This window comes from Rhinatrema bivittatum, chromosome 1, assembly GCF_901001135.1.
Source record: "Rhinatrema bivittatum chromosome 1, aRhiBiv1.1, whole genome shotgun sequence".
In the NCBI taxonomy this organism is placed as follows: domain Eukaryota; kingdom Metazoa; phylum Chordata; class Amphibia; order Gymnophiona; family Rhinatrematidae; genus Rhinatrema; species Rhinatrema bivittatum.
The window spans coordinates 2,829,773-2,855,419 of NC_042615.1; the positions used below are offsets into that span (position 1 = coordinate 2,829,773).

A 25,647-nucleotide genomic window follows, 5' to 3' on the forward strand; every position below is an offset into this window, starting at 1 on the left:
GTAGTTAAATCACAAGCAGACTGTGATACATTACAGAAGAACCTTGCAAGACTGGAAGATTGGGCATCCAAATGGCAGATGAAATTTAATGTGGATAAGTGCAAGGTGTTGCATATAGGGAAAAATAACCCTTGCTGTAGTTACACGATGTTAGGTTCCATATTAGGAACGACCACCCAGGAAAAAGATCTAAGCATCATAGTGGATAATACTTTGAAATCGTCGGCTCAGTGTGCTGCAGCAGTCAAAAAAGCAAACAATGTTAGGAATTAGGAAGGGAATGGTGAATAAAACGGAAAATGTCATAATGCCTCTGTATCGCTCCATGATGAGACCGCACCTTGATTATCTCAAAAAAGATATAGTTACGATGGAGAAGGTACAGAGAAGGGCAACCAAAATGATAAAGGGGATGGAACAGCTCCCCTATGAGGAAAGACTGAAGAGGTTAGGACTTTTCAGCTTGGAGAAGAGACGGCTGAGGGGGGATATGATAGAGGTCTTTAAGATCATGAGAGGTCTTGACGAGTGGATGTGAATTGGTTAGTTACACTTTCGAATAATAGAAGGACGAGAGGGCAATGCATGAAGTTAGGAAGTAGCACATTTAAGACTAATCGGAGAAAGTTCTTTTTCACTCAATGCACAATTAAGCTCAGGAATTTGTTGCCAGAGGATGTGGTTAGTGCAGTTAGTGTAGCTGGTTTCAAAAAAGGTTTGGATAAGTTCTTGGAGGACAAGTCCATTAACTGCTATTAATCAATAGGGAATAGCCACTGCTATTAATTGCATCAGTTCATCAACCAACCTCTTCCCTTCAATAATAATTCTATAACATATACCAATACAAGGGATGCTTGTGTCCTGGTATTACTTATGTACGGTGGCTATTGTTCAAGGACAGCCAATTTTATGGGTGTCCTTCTTTTTAGCCCCGTCTATTAATCTTTATTATCCAAAATTCAATGTAGATTTTCTATTTTGTCTTTTACTTTTTTATCTAAAAAGATCCCCTTATCTCCCCATTTTATGAGGCGACCCGCTACTTGTTTGTCAATATTTATCAGGACATCCGTCTCAATTGCTTCTCGCGGGGATCGCGTCTGCCTCAGACGCGATCCCCGCGAGAAGCAATTGAGACGGAGAAGCAATTGAGACAAACAAGTAGCGGGTCGCCTCATAAAATGGGGAGATAAGGGGATCTTTTTAGATAAAAAAAGTAAAAGACAAAATAGAAAATCTACATTGAATTTTGGATAATAAAGATTAATAGACGGGGCTAAAAAGAAGGACACCCATAAAATTGGCTGTCCTTGAACAATAGCCACCGTACATAAGTAATACCAGGACACAAGCATCCCTTGTATTGGTATATGTTATAGAATTAATTGCATCAGTAGCATGGGATCTTCTTAGTGTTTGGGTACTTGCCAGGTTCTTATGGCCTGGATTGGCCACTGTTGGAAACAGGATGCTGGGCTTGATGGACCCTTGGTCTGACCCAGCATGGCAATTTCTTATGTTCTTATGCAGCTCCAAGGGAGTAAATTCAGGAACAATAGCAGGAAATACTTTTCATGGAAAGGGTAGTGGATGCCTGAATGCCCTCCTGGAAGATGTAGTGAGGATAGGAAGGTTAATGGAATTCAAAAGGCCGTGGGATAAACACAGAGGATTCATAGTGGCTGGAGGAAGGGTATGAGGGATTGAGATAAGGAGTGGAGGTAGAGCCATGAGGTTAGGGCAGCAGGCTGTGAACCAGGGTGACCAGGGCTCAAATCCCACTGCTGCTCCTTGTGACCTTGGGCAAGTCCATTTCACCTTCCTTTGCCTCTGGTACAGAGCTTAGATTGTGAGCCCTCTGGGGAGAGGAAAATGCCTGAATGTAATCTGCTCTGAAGTTACACAACAGGAGGTAACGTTTCTGCAAGGGACAAACCTTCACAGCTCTGAAGTTACACAACAGGAGGTAACGTTTCTGCAGGGGGGAAACCTTCACAGCTCTGAAGTTACACAACAGGAGGTAACGTTTCTGCAGGGGGAAACCTTCACAGCTCTGAAGTTACACAACAGGAGGTAACGTTTCTGCAGGGGGAAACCTTCACAGCTCTGAAGTTACACAACAGGAGGTAACGTTTCTGCAGGGGGGAAACCTTCACAGCTCTGAAGTTACACAACAGGAGGTAACGTTACTGCAGGGGGAAACCTTCACTGCTCTGAAGTTACACAACAGGAGGTAACGTTTCTGCAGGGGACAAACCTTCACAGCTCTGAAGTTACACAACAGGAGGGTAACGTTTCTGCAGGGGGAAACCTTCACAGCTCTGAAGTTACACAACAGGAGGTCCGTTTCTGCAGGGGGAAACCTTCACAGTCTGAAGTTACACAACAGGAGGTAACGTTACTGCAGGGGGAAACCTTCACTGCTCTGAAGTTACACAACAGGAGGTAACGTTTCTGCAGGGGACAACCTTCACAGCTCTGAAGTTACACAACAGGAGGGTAACGTTTCTGCAGGGGGAAACCTTCACTGCTCTGAAGTTACACAACAGGAGGTAACGTTTTTCTGCAGGGGGAAACCTTCACAGCTCTGAAGTTACACAACAGGAGGTAACGTTTCTGCAGGGGGGAAACCTTCACAGCTCTGAAGTTACACAACAGGAGGTAACGTTTCTGCAGGAGGAAACCACAGCTCTGAAGTTACACAACAGGAGGTAACGTTTCTGCAGGGGGAAACCTTCACAGCTCTGAAGTTACACAACAGGAGGGTAACGTTTCTGCAGGGGGAAACCTTCACAGCTCTGAAGTTACACAACAGGGAGGGTAACGTTTCTGCAGGGGGAAAACTTCACAGCTCTGAAGTTACTCAACAGGAGGTACGTTTCTGCAGGGGGAAACCTTCCACAGCTCTGAAGTTACACAACAGAAGGTAACGTTTCTGCAGGGGAACATTCACAGCTCTGAAGTACACAACAGGAGGTAACGTTTCTGCAGGGGGAAACCTTCACAGCTCTGAAGTTACACAACAGGAGGTAACGTCTGCACGGGGGGAAACCTTCACAGCTCTGAAGTTACACAACAGGAGGTAACGTTTCTGCAGGGGGAAACCTTCACAGCTCTGAAGTTACACAACAGGAGGTAACGTTACTGCAGGAGGAAACCTTCACAGCTCTGAAGTTACACAACAGGAGGTAACGTTACTGCAGGGGGCAAACCTTCACAGCTCTGAAGTTACACAACAGGAGGTAACGTTTCTGCAGGGGGAAACCTTCACAGCTCTGAAGTTACACAACAGGAGGTTAACGTTTCTGCAGGGGGAAACCTTCACAGCTCTGAAGTTACACAACAGGAGGTAACGTTTCTGCAGCGGGGAAACCTTCACAGCTCTGAAGTTACACAACAGGAGGTAACATTTCTGCAGGGGGAAACCTTCACAGCTCTGAAGTTACACAACAGGAGGTAACGTTTCTGCAGGGGGAAACCTTCACAGCTCTGAAGTTACACAACAGGAGGTAACGTTTCTGCAGGGGGAAACCTTCACAGCTCTGAAGTTACACAACAGGAGGTAACGTTTCTGCAGGGGGGAAACCTTCACAGCTCTGAAGTTACACAACAGGAGGTAACGTTTCTGCAGGGGGAAACCTTCACAGCTCTGAAGTTACACAACAGGAGGTAACGTTTCTGCAGGGGGAAACCTTCACTGCTCTGAAAGTTACACAAACAGGAGGTAACCGTTTCTGCAGGGGGAAACCTTCACAGCTCTGAAGTTACACAACAGGAGGTAACGTCTGCACGGGGGGAAAACCTTCACAGCTCTGAAGTTACACAACAGGAGGTAACGTTTCTGCAGGGGGGAAACCTTCACAGTTCTGAAGTTACACAACAGGAGGTAACGTTACTGCAGGGGGAAACCTTCACTGCTCTGAAGTTACACAACAGGAGGTAACGTTTCTGCAGGGGACAAACCTTCACAGCTCTGAAGTTACACAACAGGAGGTAACGTTTCTGCAGGGGGAAACCTTCACTGCTCTGAAGTTACACAACAGGAGGTAACGTTTCTGCAGGGGGAAACCTTCACAGCTCTGAAGTTACACAACAGGAGGTAACGTTTCTGCAGGGGGAAACCTTCACAGCTCTGAAGTTACCACAACAGAGGTAACGTTTCTGCAGGGGGAAACCTTCACAGCTCTGAAGTTACACAACAGGAGGTGGGGGTTGTAACGTTTCTGCAGGGGGAAACCTTCACAGCTCTGAAGTTACACAACAGGATGGTAACGTTTCTGCAGGGGGAAACCTTCACAGCTCTGAAGTACACAACAGGAAGGTAACGTGTCTGTCTGCAGGGGGAAACCTTCACAGCTCTGAAGTTACACAACAGGAGGGTACGTTTCTGCAGGGGGGAAACCTTCACAGCTCTGAGGTTACACAACAGGAGGTAACGTTTCTGCAGGGGGGAAACCTTCACAGCTCTGAAGTTACAGAACAGGAGGTAACGTTTCTGCAGGGGGGAAACCTTCACAGCTCTGAAGTTACAGGAACAGGATAGGTAACGTTGTCTGCAGGGGGGAAACCTTCAACAGCTCTGAAGTTACACAACAGGAGGAACGTTTCTGCAGGGGGAAACCTTCACAGCTCTGAAGTTACACAACAGGAGGTAACTTTTCTGCACGGGGGAAACCTTCACAGCTCTGAAGTTACACAACAGGAGGTAACGTTTCTGCACGGGGGAAACCTTCACAGCTCTGAAGTTACACAACAGGAGGTAACGTTTCTGCAGGAGGAAACCTTCACAGCTCTGAAGTTACACAACAGGAGGTAACGTTTCTGCAGGGGGAAACCTTCACAGCTCTGAAGTTACACAACAGGAGGTAACGTTTCTGCAGGGGGAAACCTTCACAGCTCTGAAGTTACTCAACAGGAGGTAACGTTTCTGCAGGGGGGAAACCTTCACAGCTCTGAAGTTACACAACAGGAGGTAACGTTTCTGCAGGGGACAAACCTTCACAGAGCAGCAGTCACCACCCTGAACGGTTTGCTGCACTCTTTTTGGTGTTTATCTGCTATCATTTATGGTGTTAGCTGCCCCCTCTGTGTGGCTGGCAGCACACAGGGCCTTCTGCAGCTTGCGTTAAAAGGAGCCATTCTGGGGGTTGCTTGTAACGCAGCTCGTGTACCTCCCCCCAGCTGCCTGCAAGCTGGCACATGCTTTTGTTTGTGCATTAAATCCCTCAGCAGCCCTATAGCAGGTAATTATCAGAGAGTGGCTAACAGTACCCCTGCACTTTGTGCCAATCTGGGCCAAGAAGCCTGGGGTAATCTTACGAGAGTGGTGGCTGTGGACACTGTCATACTCTCTGTCTTTCCTGCAACATTTATCTACCATTCTCATGTACACACTGCCTGTCCGTGAAAGGCTCAGGGCGGTATACAAGAGCTTTCTCTCGGGAGATGAGTGCATCATGAGATGAATGTATTCGTGCAGACACTGGAGCTGCATTTTTTTTCAGAGACAAACGTGGTGAGACTGCAAAGAGGGGACCCAGTCCTGATCTGGCAGGACCCGGAAGCAGGAATGACAGCAGGCACCTGCTGCAGATTCATCCTTCCTCCATTACCCTGTGGCCAGCGCAGGCTCACGCAGCTTTCCTGAAAGGAGGAAGTTATGCAACCTGTGCACAGCACGTTCCACCTGCTGTAAGGGAGCCACGCACTCCCAGGATTAGCACCTCTTCCGCTAATGGCTGGGCACGCCTCTGACTAACCCTGGAGAAAGTTTGTACAGGCACTGAGTCAGATAAAACATAAAGCAAGGTGTGGTGCGATGGACCGGGAGGACGTGTTCTGAGATCACCAGCATCCTCACGGTCCCTTCGGCAATGGCAAATGACCATTCACTGGGCCTCTGAGAGGACAGGCCCTAAGGACACAACCTTGCCTCACCCCTGAGCTCAGTGTTAGCATTTAATATTACATTTATATTTATATTCTGCCTCTGTGACTCTTTAAAACAGATGACATTCAGGGAGGGTAGGTCCCTCTATATCCCCAGAGGGCTTACAGTCTAAGAGTGTAACCTTCAAACAATGTTTTGCAGCCTCTGGTACATGCAAATGTGGCCGCACGGAGATCTACTCCAGTATTTTATAGCCTGCGTGTATCAGGTACATGTATACCGTAAAATACGTGTACATTCCCACCCTAACATACGCACGTATGCTTCCTTACACGCGAATATCTGCAATGCATTGAAAGGGGGTGCTTTGCCTACCTAATTTCTAAGCATGCGTGTGTATATTTTATACACTAAAACAATGTGTGTAGAGCTTGTGTAGAGCCCTGTTTCATGCATGGAAGTCGATACATTTTACAACGTGGGTGTAATTGAAATCACCAGTTTGCCGAAACCTCCACTAGTTCACCCATTCGTTTTCTAGGACGTTGGGACCTCCACCCCCATCTATTCACCCATACCTCCCACCCAACCAATAGTAAACCAAAGATGAGTCGGATGTCAATTACACAAGATAATTAGCAGGATAAAATCACGGAATAAACTGCAAAATGTATGCACGGAGGCCTCATAAAATAGCAACTTATAAGCGTACCTCTTGGCCCTGCATGCGAGAGTGCATACATGCACGTTTGATGTTTATAACATGGTGTGCATGAGCCACCCTCCTGTGTACATGCTAACTTTACATGCGTGAATGTATTGAAAATTTGTACTAGGCCTACCTAACACTACAGTAAGACCTCTACAGATTTTACAAAATGCTGCTGCAAGAATCCTCACTGGAAAAAACAAAAGAGATCACATAACAGATAGGCTAGCCACCCTACATTGGCTTCCCATAGAACAAAGAATACAGTTCAAAGCCCTGTGCCTAATACACAAACTCATCCACGACGATAAAGCAGAATGGCTGAACACAGCACTTAGAGTACATGTCCCACACAGAAATCTAAGGTCAGCAAACAGAGCACTCCTTCCCATTCCTTCTGTGAAAACCGCAAGACTGACCCAAGTAAGGGAGCGAGCTCTGGCTCTAGCCGGTCCCATATTATGGAACTCCATGCCCCTGGACCGTAGACTCCAGAGCAATCATAAACTTTTCAAAACACAGCTCAAAACCTGGCTTTACATACAAGCCTTCAAGAAAGAAAATTGATGCAGGCAATTAAGCAAGGATATGCGGCATAAAGCACCGAATGCCTGATTTTATAAATCCTTACTGAATTAGTTCAACATTTTTTTTAACTGCAAGCAACATTCAGGACATATTGCTATGATACACTTAATCCCCCTAATAAACGCCTTATTGTTACCGAGCACTATTGGCACCACCTATGTAATGTACGACCCATATTTTTTACTGGTGCCCTATTGTAAACCGTTATGATGGTGACCAACTTAATGATTGTATATAAAAACTCTTAAATAAAATAAATAAAAAAATAGTGACTTGTCCAAGATCACATGGAGGCTTAGTGGGAGTGGAGCCCTGGCTGCTCTGGCTTAAAAGCCTCAGTACATTTAGCAATGCTTAGTGATAGGGCAATAAGCGCTCGTGGGCTATTGGTATACATTTATACCACAACACTTGTAATCTCAGGCAAGTCACTTCCACACATTAAGAACGGTGAAAGGAAGGCCAACGATTACCAGCATGGTTTAAAAGTGAGGTGAAGGAGCCTATTTCAGCCAAAATAACATCCTTCAAAAATTGGAAGAAGGATCCATCTGAAGAAAATAGGAAAAAGCATAAGCATTGTCAAATTAAGTGTAATCACAAAAAAAGGAAACTCCAAAGGCAATAGATCTTAATCACTTAAAACTCATTGAAGGAGGAGCTAATATATAATTTCAAATAGTAACTTGTCTGATTACGCAACAGCAAGCCTGACGGTGTATCCTAAAAAACAGACCGCCTGGACCACTACATCATTTGCGCGTATGCTGACTATATTTAGGGTTTTTTTGGCGAGGAGGCGATTTTGATCGCTGTTTGTTGAGGAATGAACAGAAATGGATTTTTAAACTTAAGATAATGAAACCTGTGGGCTTGAACTCTGATATGGATTTAAGACACCGGTCTTATAAGTTGGGGTATTAGAGTAATTAATGTAGTGAGTATTGAATTTTAAATGGTTGCAAAACCAAACTTTTGACATCTATATATTAAAAATGGATGAATTTGAAACATCATTACAGGGTTGGTTTCTGATTGGCTGGGGTAGATGACGTGATTTACGTTTAAACTCAGCGTTTTCTATATAAATGGTCAACAAGATGGCTGTCTAACTGTCCCTGCGTCGTTGAAGTCAGAAGAGATTGTTGCGATCCGGTAACTTAGATATAAATTTTAAGTTAAGTATTTTGAGCTTCTTAAATACTTATAATAATTTTATTAAATTGATTTATTACAGTGTTGTGAAGAAAACTGTGGTAGATTTGAAAAGGTTTATTTAGATCGCTTTGCTCCTGAAGAAGCCTCACCGTGAAACACCGGAGTTTAGATCTTGCTTGACTATTAACAAACCAGTCTTAGATCTTTGTTCAATACAGTACTATCAACAACTGGAATATTTTACTTCCATAACAAACCAAAAAAACTAAATATAGTCAGCATACATGCAAATGATGTAGTGTTCCGGGCGGTCCGGTTTTTAGGATACGTCGTCAGGCTTGTTGATGTGTAATCAGACAAGTTACTATTTGAAATTATATATTAGCTCCTCCTTCAATGAGTTTTAAGTGATTAAGATCTATTGCATTTTGAGTTCCTTTTTTTTTGTGTGAATATATTTAAGGTGGAGATTATTTAGTTAATCAATTTAAGTGTAAAACAGTAATAAGGCAGGCTAAGAGAGAATTTGAAATTAAGTTGGCCATAGATGCAATAAATTATAATAAAACCTTTTAAAAATATATCCAAAGCAGGAAACCTGCAAGGGACTTGGTTGGGCCGTTAGATGACCAAGGGCTCTTAGGGAAGATAAGGCCATTGCAGAAAGAATAAATTAATTATTTGCTTCTGTGTTTACTGAAGAGGATGTTGGGGAGATACCGGTTCTGGAGATGGTTTTCAAGGGTGATGTCAGATGAACTGATCCAAATCACTGTGAACCTGGAAGATATAGTAGGCCAGATTGACAAACCATAGAGAAGCAAATCATCTGGACCGGATGGTATGCATCCTAGGGTACTGAAGAAACTCAAACATGAGATTTCACATCTTTTAGTTAAAATTTGTAACCTATCATTAAAATCATCCATTGCACCTGAAGACTGGAGGGTGGGCAATGTAACCCCAATATTTAAAAATGGCTCCAGGGATGATCCGGGAAACTATAGACCAGTTAGCCTGACTTCAGTGCTGGGAAAAATAGTAGAAAGTGTTCTAAAGATCAAAATAACAGAGACCTGGTTTAATGGAACACAGTCATCATGGATTTACCCAAAACAAGTCTTGCCTCACAAATCTGCTTCATTTTTAAAGGTGTTAATAAACATGTGGGTAGAGGTGAACCAGTAGAGGTAGTGTATTTCGATTTTCAGAAGGCTGACAAAGTTCTTCATTAGAGGCTTCTAAGAAAATTAAGTCATGGGATAGGAGACGATGTTCTTTCATGGATTGCAAGCTGGTTAAAAGACAGGAAACAGTCAGATTAAATGACATTTTCTGTTTTATTCACATTTCCCTTCCTAATAATTCCCAACATTCTGTTTGCTTTTTTGACTGCCGCAGCACACTGAGCCGACGATTTCAAGTATTATCCACTGTGATGCCTAGATCTTTTTCCTGGGTGGTAGCTCCTAATATGGAACTTAACATCGTGTAACTACAGCAAGGGTTATTTTTCCCTATGTGCATCTCCTTGCACTTGTCCACATTAAATTTCATCTGCCATTTGGATGCCCAATCTGCCAGTCTTGCAAGGTCCTCCTGTAATATCAAGACCAAGACCAACAAAAGAGACCATATTACACCCATCCTACGGAATCTTCACTGGCTCCCTATCAAATTCAGAATATTATACAAAGTGCTATCAATCATCCATAAAGCCATTCACAACATCTCCCCACTGGATCTCAAATTCCCACTACAACCTCACTTTCCCTCCAGACCGATGAGGGTAGCATAGAAAGACACCTTGCAGGCCTACCCCATGAAATCCTTATTAAGGAAAAGAGCCCTTTCCACATCTGGTCCAACACAGTGGAACTCGCTCCCACCAGATCTCCGACATGAACAATGCCCAACCACCTTTAAGAAAAGACTTAAGACATGGTTATTCAAAGAAGCCTTTTCTTCACTCCAATGTCCCTTTGAATTTTTTTTCGCAGCTTAGCTAGTAGAATTTTTGTCACTAGCAATCCGCACGGATCTCTGTCGATCTTACAATTACATCATTTTGTCTCTCCTTATCCCCCTATCTTTCTCAGACAACTTCCTCCCCTGTCAAAAATTGCTCGCCCTTCTCATTTGCTGATCAACCCCGTTTTGTTTGCATCCAAGTTTTACTTCCTTATTTATTTATTTATTTATTTATTTATTTAACAGTTTTATATACCGAAATTCTTGTAAGGGGTTACAAATCAGTTCGGTTTACATTGAACAGAAACAGTGCTTCAGTAAATGAAAGCAATTACATTGAACATTAACAGAGCTTCAAAAGAGAACAATTACAAAGAACTAAGGATGCCAATAAGAATAATATATTATTAACCAATAAAACAAGCAGATAACATTTAACATTTATACAGAAGACAGTGTCTTGGAGATAACCATTGCAATTCTTTTGCAATGGTTATCTTTATTATGTAAACCGAGGTGATTTGTAACTTGCTACATGAATATTGGTATATAAAATTGCAAAATAAATAAATAAATATATCACAATCCGTTTGTGATTTAACTACTCTGAATAATTTTGTATCATCCGCAAATTTGATAGCCTCACTCATCGTATTCCTTTCCAGATCATTTATAAATATATTAAAAAGCATTGGTCCAAGTACAGATCCCTGAGGCACTCCACTGTTTACCCTTTTCCACTGAGAAAATTGTCCATTTAATCCTACTCTCTGTTTCCTGTCTTTTAACCAGTTTGTAATCCACGAAAGGACATCGCCTCCTATCCCATGACTTTTTACTTTTTCCTAGAAGCCTCTCATGAGGACTTCGCCTTATGCCTGTTGATTTTGTACATTGACTTTGTTATTTATGTTCATAGCTATGAATATAGTTTCGGTTATACGTATATAGTGATTTCTGCTGTATATATTTATTGATTTTATTGACTTTGCCCCGCATAGTTCTATCCCCTATCCCTGTTTTAGCCTTTTGTTTTCAGTTACATGTAAGGGCCCTGCCCAAAAAGTTAACTTGTATTTCTCTATTATATGTAAGGGCTCTGCCCAACTGTTCCTGTTTAATTGTAAACCGATGCGATGTGCGAACGGATATCGGTATAAAAGAGACTTTAAATAAATAAATAAATAAATGAGGAACTTTGTCAAACGCCTTCTGAAAATCCGAATACACTACATCTACCGGTTCACCTTTATCCACATGTTTATTAACCCCTTCAAAAAAATGAAGCAGATTTGTTAGGCAAGACTTCCCTTGGGTAAATCCATGTTGACTGGGTCCCATTAAATCATGTCTTTCTAAATGCTCTACGATTTTGATCTTGAGAATAGTTTCCACTATTTTTCCCGGCACTGAAGTCAGGGGCGATCCGGGTCTATAGTTACCTGGATCGCCCCTGGAGCCTTTTTTTTAAATATTGGGGTTATATTGGCCACCCTCCAGTCTTCAGGTACAATGGATGATTTTTACGATAGGTTAAAAATTTTAACTAATAGATCAGAAATTTCATTTTTGAGTTCCTTCAGAGCCCTAGGATGCATACCATCCGGTCCAGGTGACTTGCTACTCTTTAGTTTGTCAATCTGGCCTACTACATCTTCCAGGTTCACAGTGATTTCATTCAGGTCGTCTGACTCATCACCCCTGAAAACCATCTCTGGAACTGGTATCTCCCCAACATCCTCATTAGTAAACACGGAAGCAAAGATAGAGGTGTTTAAAATCATGAGGGGCCTAAAATGGGTAAAAGTAAATAGGTTATTTTCTTTCGGATAATACAAGGACTAAGGGGCATTCAATGAAGTTAGCAAGTAGTACATTTAAAACTAATCGGAGAAAATTCTTTTTCACTCAACGCACAATTAAACTCTGGAATTTGTTGCCAGAGGATGTGATTAGTGCAGTTAGTATAGCTGTGTTTAAAAAAGGATTGGATAAGTTCTTGGAGGAGAAGTCATTAACTGCTATTAATCAAGTTGATTCAGGGAATGGTCACTGCTATTACTGGCATCAGTAGCATGGGATAGACTTAGTTTTTGGGTACTTGCCAGGTACTTATTGCCTGGATTGGCCACTGCTGGGCTTGATGGACTCTCGGTCTGACCCAGTATGGCAACTTCTTATATTCTTACTTTATTTTCCATTGCCTCAGGTAGCCAGTTAGATTATAAACTCTGTGCATGAATGTAATATGTTGTGATGGTCCCTGGTCCATGTTTTCTCTAGACTGTATTCAAACTTCCTAGCTGGATCAGCCAGTCATCTAGCAGATTACCAGGCCTGACACAGGTCAAGTGCTGCCATGCCATAGCTAACACACACGTAGGAGATTAGCTTGAGAAGCAGCGTTGACACGAGTTTAGGGTGAACCCTACTCATCCTCTGCTAATCTCCCTTCCTCAGCCTTAACACTATCCCATTGCGTGTTGGCTTCATTTTGTCCCCTTCTCTGCTTCCTATTAGGTGATAGGTCGCCAAGCATTAGGGGGGTGAAGAGGAGCCATGTGGGGCCATAAACGGAGCCTATGCCCCTCGCGGAGCAGGGAAGCAGACACGAGCGGCATGTCAGTGAATGAGGTGGGGGCTGTGGGGGAGAGTGACGGGGCGGTTTGCCTAGAGAGCCCGATACCCTTGCACCGGCCCTGCCAGCACCCTCACTGTTTCCTCCAGCTTCATGTGCTGCTCTCTCTGTCCTGGGGCAGGGCTTGTCTGCTCCATGCCTTGCACTCTTTCCTGTCCCAGACTTTACATGAAGTTTTTCTATTATCTTTCTGGCTTTGAACGAAACAAACGTCCTTGTTGGAGGAGTGAGGGATTGAACGTTTTGCTTTTCTATGTTTGGATGTCGTTGAGTATCCTGACTTGCCTCTAGTGAATGCCTCAAGCCTTTCTTGGTAGGCCCCGGGTCCTCTGAACCACGTGCAGCCTCTCAATGTCCTTGGGTAATGCCTCTTCTGGTGTTATCCGGGAAGGCAAGGATCACGCACGGTGCTGGGGCTAAGGCTCTGAGCACAGTCACAAGGGCATGGATTCTCCACAAGGTGGGCAGGATAGACCTCCAGGTCCCAAGGCGTAGGAGAAATCTGTTTTGCTGGTGCACTTGCTATTAAATATGTGTAAGTGCTGAATAAACAAGGCTGGGCCGGATATTCCTCATCAATCAGCTGGCGCCAGACCTACCTGGTTCTGCTTGCATCCAGGTCCTGACTTCATCTCCACCCCCTCCGTCTCTCTCTGTACTGGGTCCCGAGACAGCCTCCCCCCCAGGGCTTGCAGTGAGGGGTCAGGGGTCTCCGAGACTTCCCAGACAAAACCTCAGCTTACAATTCTCCTTCCCAGGGGCCAAGACTCCGCTGAGAGCCTCCCATTGAGTAACAGCTCTTACTCACAGTTCTCCTCTTCAGATGGCAGTAGGGAAAAACAAATCTTATCCCCACTTTTAAACAGAAAGGGCAGCAATAAATCTCCTTCCCAAAGAAAAGCAAACCACAAAATACCTTCACCCAAAAATCTCTCTCTCAAGCAGAGTCACTCTGATGGCAGAAACGAGCTCCTTTCCTCCTAATCCTTCCCAGAGGCAGTAGCACCGTCCCTCCTCGAGACAGGACCAGGGGATTCAGGACAGACCATGCCCAAAAGTATAAAATAAAAAAAATCCTCAACACATTACAAAAGGCACAAAGGGTGTGGAGCAGCGAGGTCGTGCTGCCTCCTTCCTAACCCCGGCTACACCGGCCCCTCTCTCCCCCTGCTCCTGGGGGTGCTCTTGCCCCTCTCCTAGCTCCTCACCCCGGGTCCTAGGCTAGGGGTCACCACCCTTATGAAGGCACAGCCTCCAGGACTGAAGATAAGAGGTGAGGGTCCCTCCAGCCCAGCATCCTGTCTCCGACACTGGACGCAGCCAGCAATAACAGCAGGAAAATTATCCGTCCCTCCACAAACTGCTCTACCTGTTTATTTATTGATCTTTCCATACTTGTATTTATTTATTTCATGCAAGTACAAGCCTGATCAGCCGCCTTTTACCAAGAACAGCCTCGAGGTGGATTACAACACATTTAAAAACAGACACAGCCTTCACCACATCCTCCAGCAGCAAATTCCACAGCTTAGATCTGCATTGACTAAAAAATATCCTTGAAACGTGTTTGAAATGTGCTACTAGTTAGTTTCTTATGAAATAACTTGTTCCACCCTAGTCGTGATTTTCGAGACCTCTCTCATATCTGCTCCTCCAAGCTGAACGGCCCTAACCTCTTTAGCCTTTCCTGCTAAAGGAGCCCGTTTCATCCTCTCTCTTATTGCGCTCACATTTCTCTCTCTCTCTATCTTTCTCTGAGAGGGGGGAGACCGGAATCGCCGCTGCCTCACGCTGAGCTGAGGTTTTCCCTGTGACTGCAAGCTCCTGTTCCTGAGTGAGGACTCCCGAGCCCCCAGTTATACCCGTGCTTTGGATTACTGGTCCCTCCGTGCATCTAGGGCCGGTGCAAGGGTCCGTGGCGCCCCAGGCAAAGCTTCGGCCACAGCCCTCCTCCCACAGCGCTCCCTGCTGCTGCTGACCAGCGGGGATGCAGACTCCCCTGGACCTCACATGGCAGGATGGTGCTGCCCAAGGGTCCGTGGCGCCCCCAGGCAAAGCTTCGGCCCTAGCCCTCCTCCCACAGCGCTCCCTGCTGCTGACCAGCGGGGATAGCAGACTCCCCTGGACCTCACATGGCAGGATGGTGCTGCCCAAGGGTCACGTGGTGCCCCCAGGCAAAGCTTCGGCCACAGCCCTCCTCCCACAGCGCCCCCTGCTGCTGACCAGCGGGGATGCAGACTCCCCTGGACCTCACATGGCAGGATGGTGCTGCCCAAGGGTCCGTGACGCCCCCAGGCAAAGCTTCGGCCCTAGCCCTCCTCCCACAGCGCCCCCTGCTGCTGCTGCTGCTGACCAGCGTGGATACAGACTCCCCTGGACCTCACCTGGCAGGATGGTGCTGCCCAAGGGTCCGTGGCGCCCCCAGGCAAAGCTTCGGCCACAGCCCTCCTCCCACAGCGCTCCCTGCTGCTGACCAGCGGGGATGCAGACTCCCCTGGACCTCACATGGCAGGATGGTGCTGCCCAAGGGTCCGTGGCGCCCCCAGGCAAAGCTTCGGCCACAGCCCTCCTCCCACAGCGCTCCCTGCTGCTGACCAGCGGGGATGCAGACTCCCCTGGACCTCACATGGCAGGATGGTGCTGCCCAAGGGTCCGTGGCGCCCCCAGGCAAAGCTTCGGCCACAGCCCTCCTCCCACAGCGCTCCCTGCTGCTGACCAGCGGGGATGCAGACTCCCCTGGACCTCACGTGGCAGGATGGTGCTGCCCAAGGGTCCGTGGTGCCCCCAGGCAAAGCTTCGGCCACAGCCCTCCTCCCACAGCGCTCCCTGCTGCTGACCAGCGGGGATGCAGACTCCCCTGGACCTCACATGGCAGGATGGTGCTGCCCCAGGGTCCGTGGCGCCCCCAGGCAAAGCTTCGGCCACAGCCCTCCTCCCACAGCGCTCCCTGCTGCTGACCAGCGGGGATGCAGACTCCCCTGGACCTCACATGGCAGGATGGTGCTGCCCAAGGGTCCGTGGCGCCCCCAGGCAAAGCTTCGGCCACAGCCCTCCTCCCCCAGCGCCCCCTGCTGCTGACCAGCGGGGATGCAGACTCCCCTGGACCTCACATGGCAGGATGGTGCTGCCCAAGGGTCCGTGGCACCCCCAGGCAAAGCTTCGGCCACAGCCCTCCTCCCACAGCGCCCCCTGCTGCTGACCAGCGGGGATGCAGACTCCCCTGGACCTCACATGGCAGGATGGTGCTGCCCAAGGGTCCGTGGCGCCCCCAGGCAAAGCTTCGGCCACAGCCCTCCTCCCACAGCGCTCCCTGCTGCTAACCAGCGGGGATGCAGACTCCCCTGGACCTCACATGGCAGGATGGTGCTGCCCAAGGGTCCGTGGCGCCCCCAGGCAAAGCTTCGGCCCTAGCCCTCCTCCCACAGCGCCCCCTGCTGCTGACCAGCGGGGATGCAGACTCCCCTGGACCTCACATGGCAGGATGGTGCTGCCCAAGGGTCCGTGGCGCCCCCAGGCAAAGCTTCGGCCACAGCCCTCCTCCCACAGCGCCCCCTGCTGCTGACCAGCGGGGATGCAGACTCCCCTGGACCTCACATGGCAGGATGGTGCTGCCCAAGGGTCCGTGGCGCCCCCAGGCAAAGCTTCGGCCACAGCCCTCCTCCCACAGCGCTCCCTGCTGCTGACCAGCGGGGATGCAGACTCCCCTGGACCTCACATGGCAGGATGGTGCTGCCCAAGGGTCCGTGGCGCCCCCAGGCAAAGCTTCGGCCACAGCCCTCCTCCCACAGCGCTCCCTGCTGCTGACCAGCGGGGATGCAGACTCCCCTGGACCTCACGTGGCAGGATGGTGCTGCCCAAGGGTCCGTGGTGCCCCCAGGCAAAGCTTCGGCCACAGCCCTCCTCCCACAGCGCTCCCTGCTGCTGACCAGCGGGGATGCAGACTCCCCTGGACCTCACATGGCAGGATGGTGCTGCCCAAGGGTCCGTGGTGCCCCCAGGCAAAGCTTCGGCCACAGCCCTCCTCCCACAGCGCTCCCTGCTGCTGCTGCTGACCAGCGGGGATGCAGACTCCCCTGCACCTCACATGGCAGGATGGTGCTGCCCAAGGGCACGTGGCGCCCCCAGGCAAAGCTTCGGCCACAGCCCTCCTCCCACAGCGCTCCCTGCTGCTGACCAGCGGGGATGCAGACTCCCCTGGACCTCACATGGCAGGATGGTGCTGCCCAAGGGCACGTGGCGCCCCCAGGCAAAGCTTCGGCCACAGCCCTCCTCCCACAGCGCTCCCTGCTGCTGCTGCTGACCAGCGGGGATGCAGACTCCCTTGGACCTCGCGCGGCAGGATGGTGCTGCCCGTAAACCTGTCCGCTCTGGACGACCGCTTAGTCCCATTACATTTCATCTGCCAAGGTCTGCAGCCTCCCAGGCTCCTCCTGCAGCTCCTCACAGTCTGCTTGTACTGTAAATATTTTGACTCGCTGTGTCATCTGCACATTTCATTACCTCTCGCTTGCTCCCTTTTCCACATCACTGATAGATAAGTTCACCCCTGGCGCCAGTGAAGATCCCCGGTGCACTCTTCACATGGAAAACTGACTGCTTAGACCTCGGACTTCTTACCTAGTACACTGCCTCCTGTCCCAGAGCATTTCTCTTGCCTGAGGAGTCTCTTATCAGGGACTTTATTAAATGTCTTCTGCAAATCCAAATATACTTTATTCACCCACTCACCCCAGGAGCATATTTGCACCCTAAATGATGCTAATGGCTTGATAAGGCAACACTTCCCATTGCAAATCCATGCTGGCCCCTCACCATTAGGCAGCTACCCAGCCCCGGCTCCTAATCCCCTCCAGCAGTGTCTGTGGCTTCCCGGACAAACCCAGCAGCACTGCACATAGTGCTCCGGGAGGGAGGGCTCTGAAACGAGCTATCTGAGGGCAGTACTGCCTCCTTTCTCCTGCTGGCACCACTGAGCTTTCTTTGTTGCTTTCTTACATTGAATGGCTGCCTTAGGGTCATCTAAGAAGATTGCTAAACCTCTCCTTCCTGTCTGCTAGCTCCTGTTTTGATGTTTTGGATCTATGCATCCCAAAGGCATGAATATTGCACTTTTTCACGTGAATACAAATCTTTTCTGAACCTTGTAACTAAATCATAAACCTGCCTGCCTGAGAAAACCAAACTGAGCATAATACTCCACGCTTCCAACCACGTGGGACGTCTCAAAACCTAACCAGACTTCAAACGCTCATTACATAAGAACATAAGAAATTGCCATGCTGGGTCAGACCAAGGGTCCATCAAGCCCAGCATCCTGTTTCCAACAAAGGGCAATCCAGGCCATAAGAACCTGGCAAGTACCCAAACACCAAGAAGATCCCATGCTACTGATGCAATTAATAGCAGTGGCTATTCCCTAAGTAAACTTGATTAATAGCAGTTAATGGACTTCTCCTCCAAGAACTTATCCAATCCTTTTTTAAACCCAGCTATACTAACTGCACTAAACACATCCTCTGGCAACAAATTCCAAAGTTTAATTGTGCGTTGAGTAAAAAAGAATTTTCTCCGATTAGTTTTAAATGTGCCCCATGCTAACTTCATGGAGTGCCCCCTAGTCCTTCTGTTATCCGAAAGTGTAAATAACTGAGTCACATCTACTCATTCAAGACCTCTCATGATCTTAAAGACCTCTATCATATTCCCCCTCAGCCGTCTCTTTTCCAAGCTGAACAGCCCTAACCTCTTTAGGTATAAATGACTTTAAGGAACTTCCGAAGCCTTAAAAACACATTATAAGATAACAGACAGAACCAGTACTGGGTTTCCAGAGACACATGGGAGCTCCTATAAGGGGGGAAAGGGGAGAAGAGCTCAGGAGGTTACAGGGACACGGGGTGGTACTTCTGTAGTGTTACAGTATAGGGGGAGAGGGGAGCAGAGCTCAGGAGGTTACAGGGACACGGGGTGGTACTTCTGTAGTGTTACAGTATAGGGGGGAGAGGGGAGCAGAGCTCAGGAGGTTACAGGGACACGGGGTGGTACTTCTGTAGTGTTACAGTATAGGGGGGAGAGGGGAGCAGAGCTCAGGAGGTTACAGGGACACGGGGTGGTACTTCTGTAGTGTTACAGTATAGGGGGAGAGGGGAGCAGAGCTCAGGAGGTTACAGGGACACGGGGGTGGTACTTCTGTAGTGTTACAGTATAGGGGGGAGGGGAGCAGAGCTCAGGAGGTTACAGGGACACGGGGTGGTACTTCTGTAGTGTTACAGTATAGGGGGAGAGGGGAGCAGAGCTCAGGAGGTTACAGGGACACGGGGTGGTACTTCTGTAGTGTTACAGTATAGGGGGGAGAGGGGAGCAGAGCTCAGGAGGTTACAGGGACACGGGGGTGGTACTTCTGTAGTGTTACAGTATAGGGGGAGAGGGGAGCAGAGCTCAGGAGGTTACAGGGACACGGGGTGGTACTTCTGTAGTGTTACAGTATAGGGGGGAGAGGGGAGCAGAGCTCAGGAGGTTACAGGGACACGGGGTGGTACTTCTGTAGTGTTACAGTATAGGGGGGAGAGGGGAGCAGAGCTCAGGAGGTTACAGGGACACGGGGGTGGTACTTCTGTAGTGTTACAGTATAGGGGGGAGAGGGGAGCAGAGCTCAGGAGGTTACAGGGACACGGGGTGGTACTTCTGTAGTGTTACAGTATAGGGGGAGAGGGGAGCAGAGCTCAGGAGGTTACAGGGACATGGGGTGGTACTTCTGTAGTGTTACAGTATGGGGGAGAGGGGAGCAGAGCTCAGGAGGTTACAGGGATACGGGGTGGTACTTCTGTAGTGTTACAGTATAGGGGGGAGGGGAGCAGAGCTCAGGAGGTTACAGGGACACGGGGTGGTACTTCTGTAGTGTTACAGTATAGGGGGGAGAGGGGAGCAGAGCTCAGGAGGTTACAGGGACACGGGGTGGTACTTCTGTAGTGTTACAGTATAGGGGGAGAGGGGAGCAGAGCTCAGGAGGTTACAGGGACACGGGGTGGTACTTCTGTAGTGTTACAGTATAGGGGGAGAGGGGAGCAGAGCTCAGGAGGTTACAGGGACACGGGGTGGTACTTCTGTAGTGTTACAGTATAGGGGGGGAGGGGAGCAGAGCTCAGGAGGTTACAGGGACACGGGGTGGTACTTCTGTAGTGTTACAGTATAGGTGGGAGAGGGGAGCAGAGCTCAGGAGGTTACAGGGACACGGGGTGGTACTTCTGTAGTGTTACAGTATAGGGGGGAGGGGAACAGAGCTCAGGAGGTTACAGGGACACGGGGTGGTACTTCTGTAGTGTTACAGTATAGGGGGAGAGGGGAGCAGAGCTCAGGAGGTTACAGGGACACGGGGTGGTACTTCTGTAGTGTTACAGTATAGGGGGAGAGGGGAGCAGAGCTCAGGAGGTTACAGGGACACGGGGTGGTACTTCTGTAGTGTTACAGTATAGGGGGAGAGGGGAGCAGAGCTCAGGAGGTTACAGGGACACGGGGTGGTACTTCTGTAGTGTTACAGTATAGGGGGAGAGGGGAGCAGAGCTTCAGGAGGTTACAGGGACACGGGGGTGGTACTTCTGTAGTGTTACAGTATAGGGGGGAGAGGGGAGCAGAGCTCAGGAGGTTACAGGGACACGGGGTGGTACTTCTGTAGTGTTACAGTATAGGGGGGAGAGGGGAGCAGAGCTCAGGAGGTTACAGGGACACGGGGTGGTACTTCTGTAGTGTTACAGTATAGGGGGAGAGGGGAGCAGAGCTCAGGAGGTTACAGGGACACGGGGTGGTACTTCTGTAGTGTTACAGTATAGGAGGGAGAGGGGAGCAGAGCTCAGGAGGTTACAGGGACACGGGGTGGTACTTCTGTAGTGTTACAGTATAGGAGGGAGAGGGGAGCAGAGCTCAGGAGGTTACAGGGACACGGGGTGGTACTTCTGTGGTGTTACAGTATAGGGGGAGAGGGGCGCAGAGCTCAGGAGGTTACAGGGACACGGGGTGGTACTTCTGTAGTATTACAGTATAGGGGGAAAGGGGAGCAGAGCTCAGGAGGTTACAGGGACACGGGGTGGTACTTCTGTAGTGTTACAGTATAGGGGGAGAGGGGGAGCAGAGCTCAGGAGGTTACAGGGACACGGGGTGGTACTTCTGTAGTATTACAGTATAGGGGGAGAGGGGAGCAGAGCTCAGGAGGTTACAGGGACACGGGGTGGTACTTCTGTAGTGTTACAGTATAGGGGGAGAGGGGAGCAGAGCTCAGGAGGTTACAGGGACACGGGGTGGTACTTCTGTAGTGTTACAGTATAGGAGGGAGAGGGGAGCAGAGCTCAGGAGCTTACAGGGACACAGGGTGGTACTTCTGTAGTGTTACAGTATAGGAGGGAGAGGGGAGCAGAGCTCAGGAGCTTACAGGGACACGGGGTGGTACTTCTGTAGTGTTACAGTATGGGGGAGAGGGGAGCAGAGCTCAGGAGGTTACAGGGACACGGGGTGGTACTTCTGTAGTGTTACAGTATAGGGGGAGAGGGGAGCAGAGCTCAGGAGGTTACAGGGACACGGGGTGGTACTTCTGTAGTGTTACAGTATAGGGGGAGAGGGGAGCAGAGCTCAGGAGGTTACAGGGACACGGGGTGGTACTTCTGTAGTGTTACAGTATAGGAGGGAGAGGGGAGCAGAGCTCAGGAGGTTACAGGGACACGGGGTGGTACTTCTGTAGTGTTACAGTATAGGAGGGAGAGGGGAGCAGAGCTCAGGAGGTTACAGGGACACGGGGTGGTACTTCTGTAGTGTTACAGTATAGGAGGGAGAGGGGAGCAGAGCTCAGGAGGTTACAGGGACACGGGGTGGTACTTCTGTAGTGTTACAGTATAGGAGGGAGAGGGGAGCAGAGCTCAGGAGGTTACAGGGACACGGGGTGGTACTTCTGTAGTATTACAGTATAGGGGGGAGAGGGGCGCAGAGCTCAGGAGGTTACAGGGACACGGGGTGGTACTTCTGTAGTGTTACAGTATAGGGGGGAGAGGGGAGCAGAGCTCAGGAGGTTACAGGGACACGGGGTGGTACTTCTGTAGTGTTATAGTATAGGGGGAGAGGGGAGCAGAGCTCAGGAGGTTACAGGGACACGGGATGGTACTTCTGTAGTGTTACAGTATAGGGGGAGAGGGGAGCAGAGCTCAGGAGGTTACAGGGACACGGGATGGTACTTCTGTAGTGTTACAGTATAGGGGGGAGAGGGGAGCAGAGCTCAGGAGGTTACAGGGACACGGGGTGGTACTTCTGTAGTGTTATAGTATAGGGGGGAGAGGGGAGCAGAGCTCAGGAGGTTACAGGGACACGGGGTGGTACTTCTGTAGTGTTACAGTATAGGGAGGAGAGGGGAGCAGAGCTCAGGAGGTTATAGGGACACGGGGTGGTACTTCTGTAGTGTTACAGTATAGGGGGAGAGGGGAGCAGAGCTCAGGAGGTTACAGGGACACGGGGTGGTACTTCTGTAGTGTTACAGTATAGGGGGGAGAGGGGAGCAGAGCTCAGGAGGTTACAGGGACACGGGGTGGTACTTCTGTAGTGTTACAGTATAGGGGGGAGACGGGAGCAGAGCTCAGGAGGTTACAGGGACACGGGGTGGTACTTCTGTAGTGTTATAGTAGATCATGCCTGTTCTCATGCAGCACTACAGGAGCTGAGCTGCCTAGCCCTGTGGTTAGGTAAGTGAGGAGTATGGGGCTTACGGACTGAATACTTACACTGATGTGCGTCTTGGATTGATAGGGGAAGTTTTCGAAGGTGTATTTCTCGGAACGACGCTGACGCTTCTTGAAGAGCTGTGCACCTATGTTGGTGAGCAGTGATAATTCTTCCACCATGATGTCTCTAGGGATGCTGATCTTCTTCCCAAAGTCTATGCCATCTGACTCTGCAGGAAACATACATATTACAGATTAATTCAGCAGTCGTCCCAGGGACGGTCTCTCCATGGGATAAAGTAGGCAGCTGCCAGTGTGTTAAAATTTAAGGAGCATGGGCAGCAAACATCCTGGAAACCCTGATATAACACCAGAAGAGAGAAGAGAATGGATTCCAGGTTCATGTAGAAGGTGGCAGGAGGATGCTGGGAGGTTGGGGTGCTGTGTTTAGAGGACGCTGGGAGGTTGGGGTGCTGTGTTTAGAGGACGCTGGGAGGTTGGGGTGTTGTGTTTAGAGGACGCTGGGAGGTTGGGGTGCTGTGTTTAGAGGACACTGGGTGGTTGGGGTGCTGTGTTTAGAGGACGCTGGGTGGTTGGGGTGCTGTGTTTAGAGGACGCTGGGTGGTTGGGGTATTGTGTTTAGAGGACGCTGGGAGGTTGGGGTGCTGTGTTTAGAGGACGCTGGGTGGTTGGGGTGTTGTGTTTAGAGGACGCTGGGTGGTTGGGGTGCTGTGTTTAGAGGACGCTGGGTGGTTGGGGTGTTGTGTTTCGAGGACGCTGGGTGGTTGGGGTGCTGTGTTTAGAGGACGCTGGGAGGTTGGGGAGCTGTGTTTAGAGGATGCTGGGAGGTTGGGGAGCTGTGTTTAGAGGACGCTGGGTGGTTGGGGTGTTGTGTTTAGAGGAAGCTGGGTGGTTGGGGTGCTGTGTTTAGAGGACGCTGGGAGATGGGGAGCTGTGTTTAGAGGAAGCTGGGTGGTTGGGGTGCTGTGTTTAGAGGACGCTGGGTGGGTGAGGATATGCTGGAAAGAGGTTTCTGGGCAGGCAGGGGTGGAGAGATGATGCTGGGCACTGCAGAAAGGTGGCAAAGAGAGTGGGGCGATACTGGGGACTGGAGAAAGGAGACTTGGTGGCAATGGGACAGAGAGGAGGGGTGCTGGGCAGTGTGGCAATGGGATAGAGAGGAGGGGTGCTGGGCAGTGTGGCAATGGGATAGAGAGGAGGGGATGCTGGGCAGTGTGGCAATGGGATAGAGAGGAGGGGATGCTGGGCAGTGTGGCAATGGGACAGAGAGGAGGGGATGCTGGGCAGTGTGGCAATGGGATAGAGAGGAGGGGTGCTGGGCAGTGTGGCAATGGGATAGAGAGGAGGGGATGCTGGGCAGTGTGACAATGGGACAGAGAGGAGGGGATGCTGGGCAGCGTGGCAATGGGACAGAGAGGAGGGGATGCTGGGCAGCGTGGCAATGGGACAGAGAGGAGGGGTGCTGGGCAGCGTGGCAATGGGACAGAGAGGAGGGGATGCTGGGCAGCGTGGCAATGGGACAGAGAGGAGGGGTGCTGGGCAGTGTGGCAATGGGATAGAGAGGAGGGGTGCTGGGCAGTGTGGCAATGGGACAGAGAAGAGGGGATGCTGGGCAGTGTGGCAATGGGACAGAGAGGAGGGGTGCTGGGCAGTGTGGCAATGGGACAGAGAGGAGGGGATGCTGGGCAGTGTGGCAATGGGATAGAGAGGAGGGGATGCTGGGCAGTGTGGCAATGGGACAGAGAGGAGGGGTGCTGGGCAGTGTGGCAATGGGACAGAGAGGAGGGGTGCTGGGCAGTGTGGCAATGGGATAGAGAGGAGGGGTGCTGGGCAGTGTGGCAATGGGACAGAGAGGAGGGGTGCTGGGCAGTGTGGCAATGGGACAGAGAGGAGGGGATGCTGGGCAGTGTGGCAATGGGACAGAGAGGAGGGGATGCTGGGCAGTGTGGCAATGGGATAGAGAGGAGGGGTGCTGGGCAGCGTGGCAATGGGACAGAGAGGAGGGGTGCTGGGCAGTGTGGCAATGGGACAGAGAGGAGGGGTGCTGGGCAGTGTGGCAAGGGGCAAAGGATGTTGCATGCAGGACTTGGTAGAGGGTGAAAGGTGAATGTGTGCCAAAGCTACCACTGACAGGCAGATGTTTAAGGGAGGGGGGGGGGGAATTCAACATGTGGCTAGGGTGCCCAAATCCCTCGCACTGACCCTGAGTCGTCCGTCCCCCCCCCCCCCCACCCCAAACACACACTCAGTTCCTCCCCTTCTGCAGGAGAAATATCAGGGAGGGGACCAAATCCTTAACATCTCTGGGCCCTAGGTCCTGATGGAAATGGAGTGGAAGAACAAGGCCAGAGAGGCAGGGGAAGCTCAGAAGCCATAGAGGGAGGGGGTGTGTGTGTGTGTGTGGGGGAGCACCTCAGAGCTGGTGAGTGAGAGCAGGACATGAGGGGCAGTGACTGCTCAGCAGATGTGGAGAGAGGGAGGGGGTGTGTGGGGAGGGGGCACCTCAGAGCTGGTGACTGAGAGCAGGACATGAGGGGCAGTGACTGCTCAGCAGATGTGAGAGAGGGAGGGGGTGTGTTGGGGAGATTCAGGTTCTCATTGCGATGTGAGAGAGGAGGGGTGTGTGTGTGGGGGGAGGATTCAGGTTACATCATTGCAGATGTGGAGAGAGGGAGGGTGTGTGTGTGGGGGGGAGGATTCAGGTTACATCATTGCAGATGTGGAGAGAGGGAGGGTGGGGTGTGTGTGGGGGGAGGATTCAGTTACATCATTGCAGATGTGGAGAGAGGGAGGGTGTGTGGTGTGGGGGGAGGATTCAGGTTACATCATTGCAGATGTGGAGGAGGGGGGGGTTGTTGGGGGGAGGATTCAGGTTACATCATTGCAGATGTGGAGAGAGGGAGGGAGGGGTGTGTTGTGGGGGGAGGATTCAGGTTACATCATTGCAGATGTGAGAGAGGGAGGGGGTGTGGTG

The 25,647-nt window shown here is 49.8% G+C and overlaps 1 protein-coding gene across 1 annotated transcript in view; it reads right to left on the bottom strand.

Annotated features, from left to right (window-relative positions):
• The window catches only part of MYOZ2 (myozenin 2), a 74,330-nt gene that overhangs the window by 27,678 nt on the left and 21,005 nt on the right, over positions 1–25,647 (bottom strand). Inside the window, exon 3 of the mRNA XM_029608102.1 lies at positions 22,713–22,882. Coding sequence (XP_029463962.1) covers positions 22,713–22,882 — 170 coding nt within the window. The remainder of the gene's footprint in view (positions 1–22,712; positions 22,883–25,647) is intronic.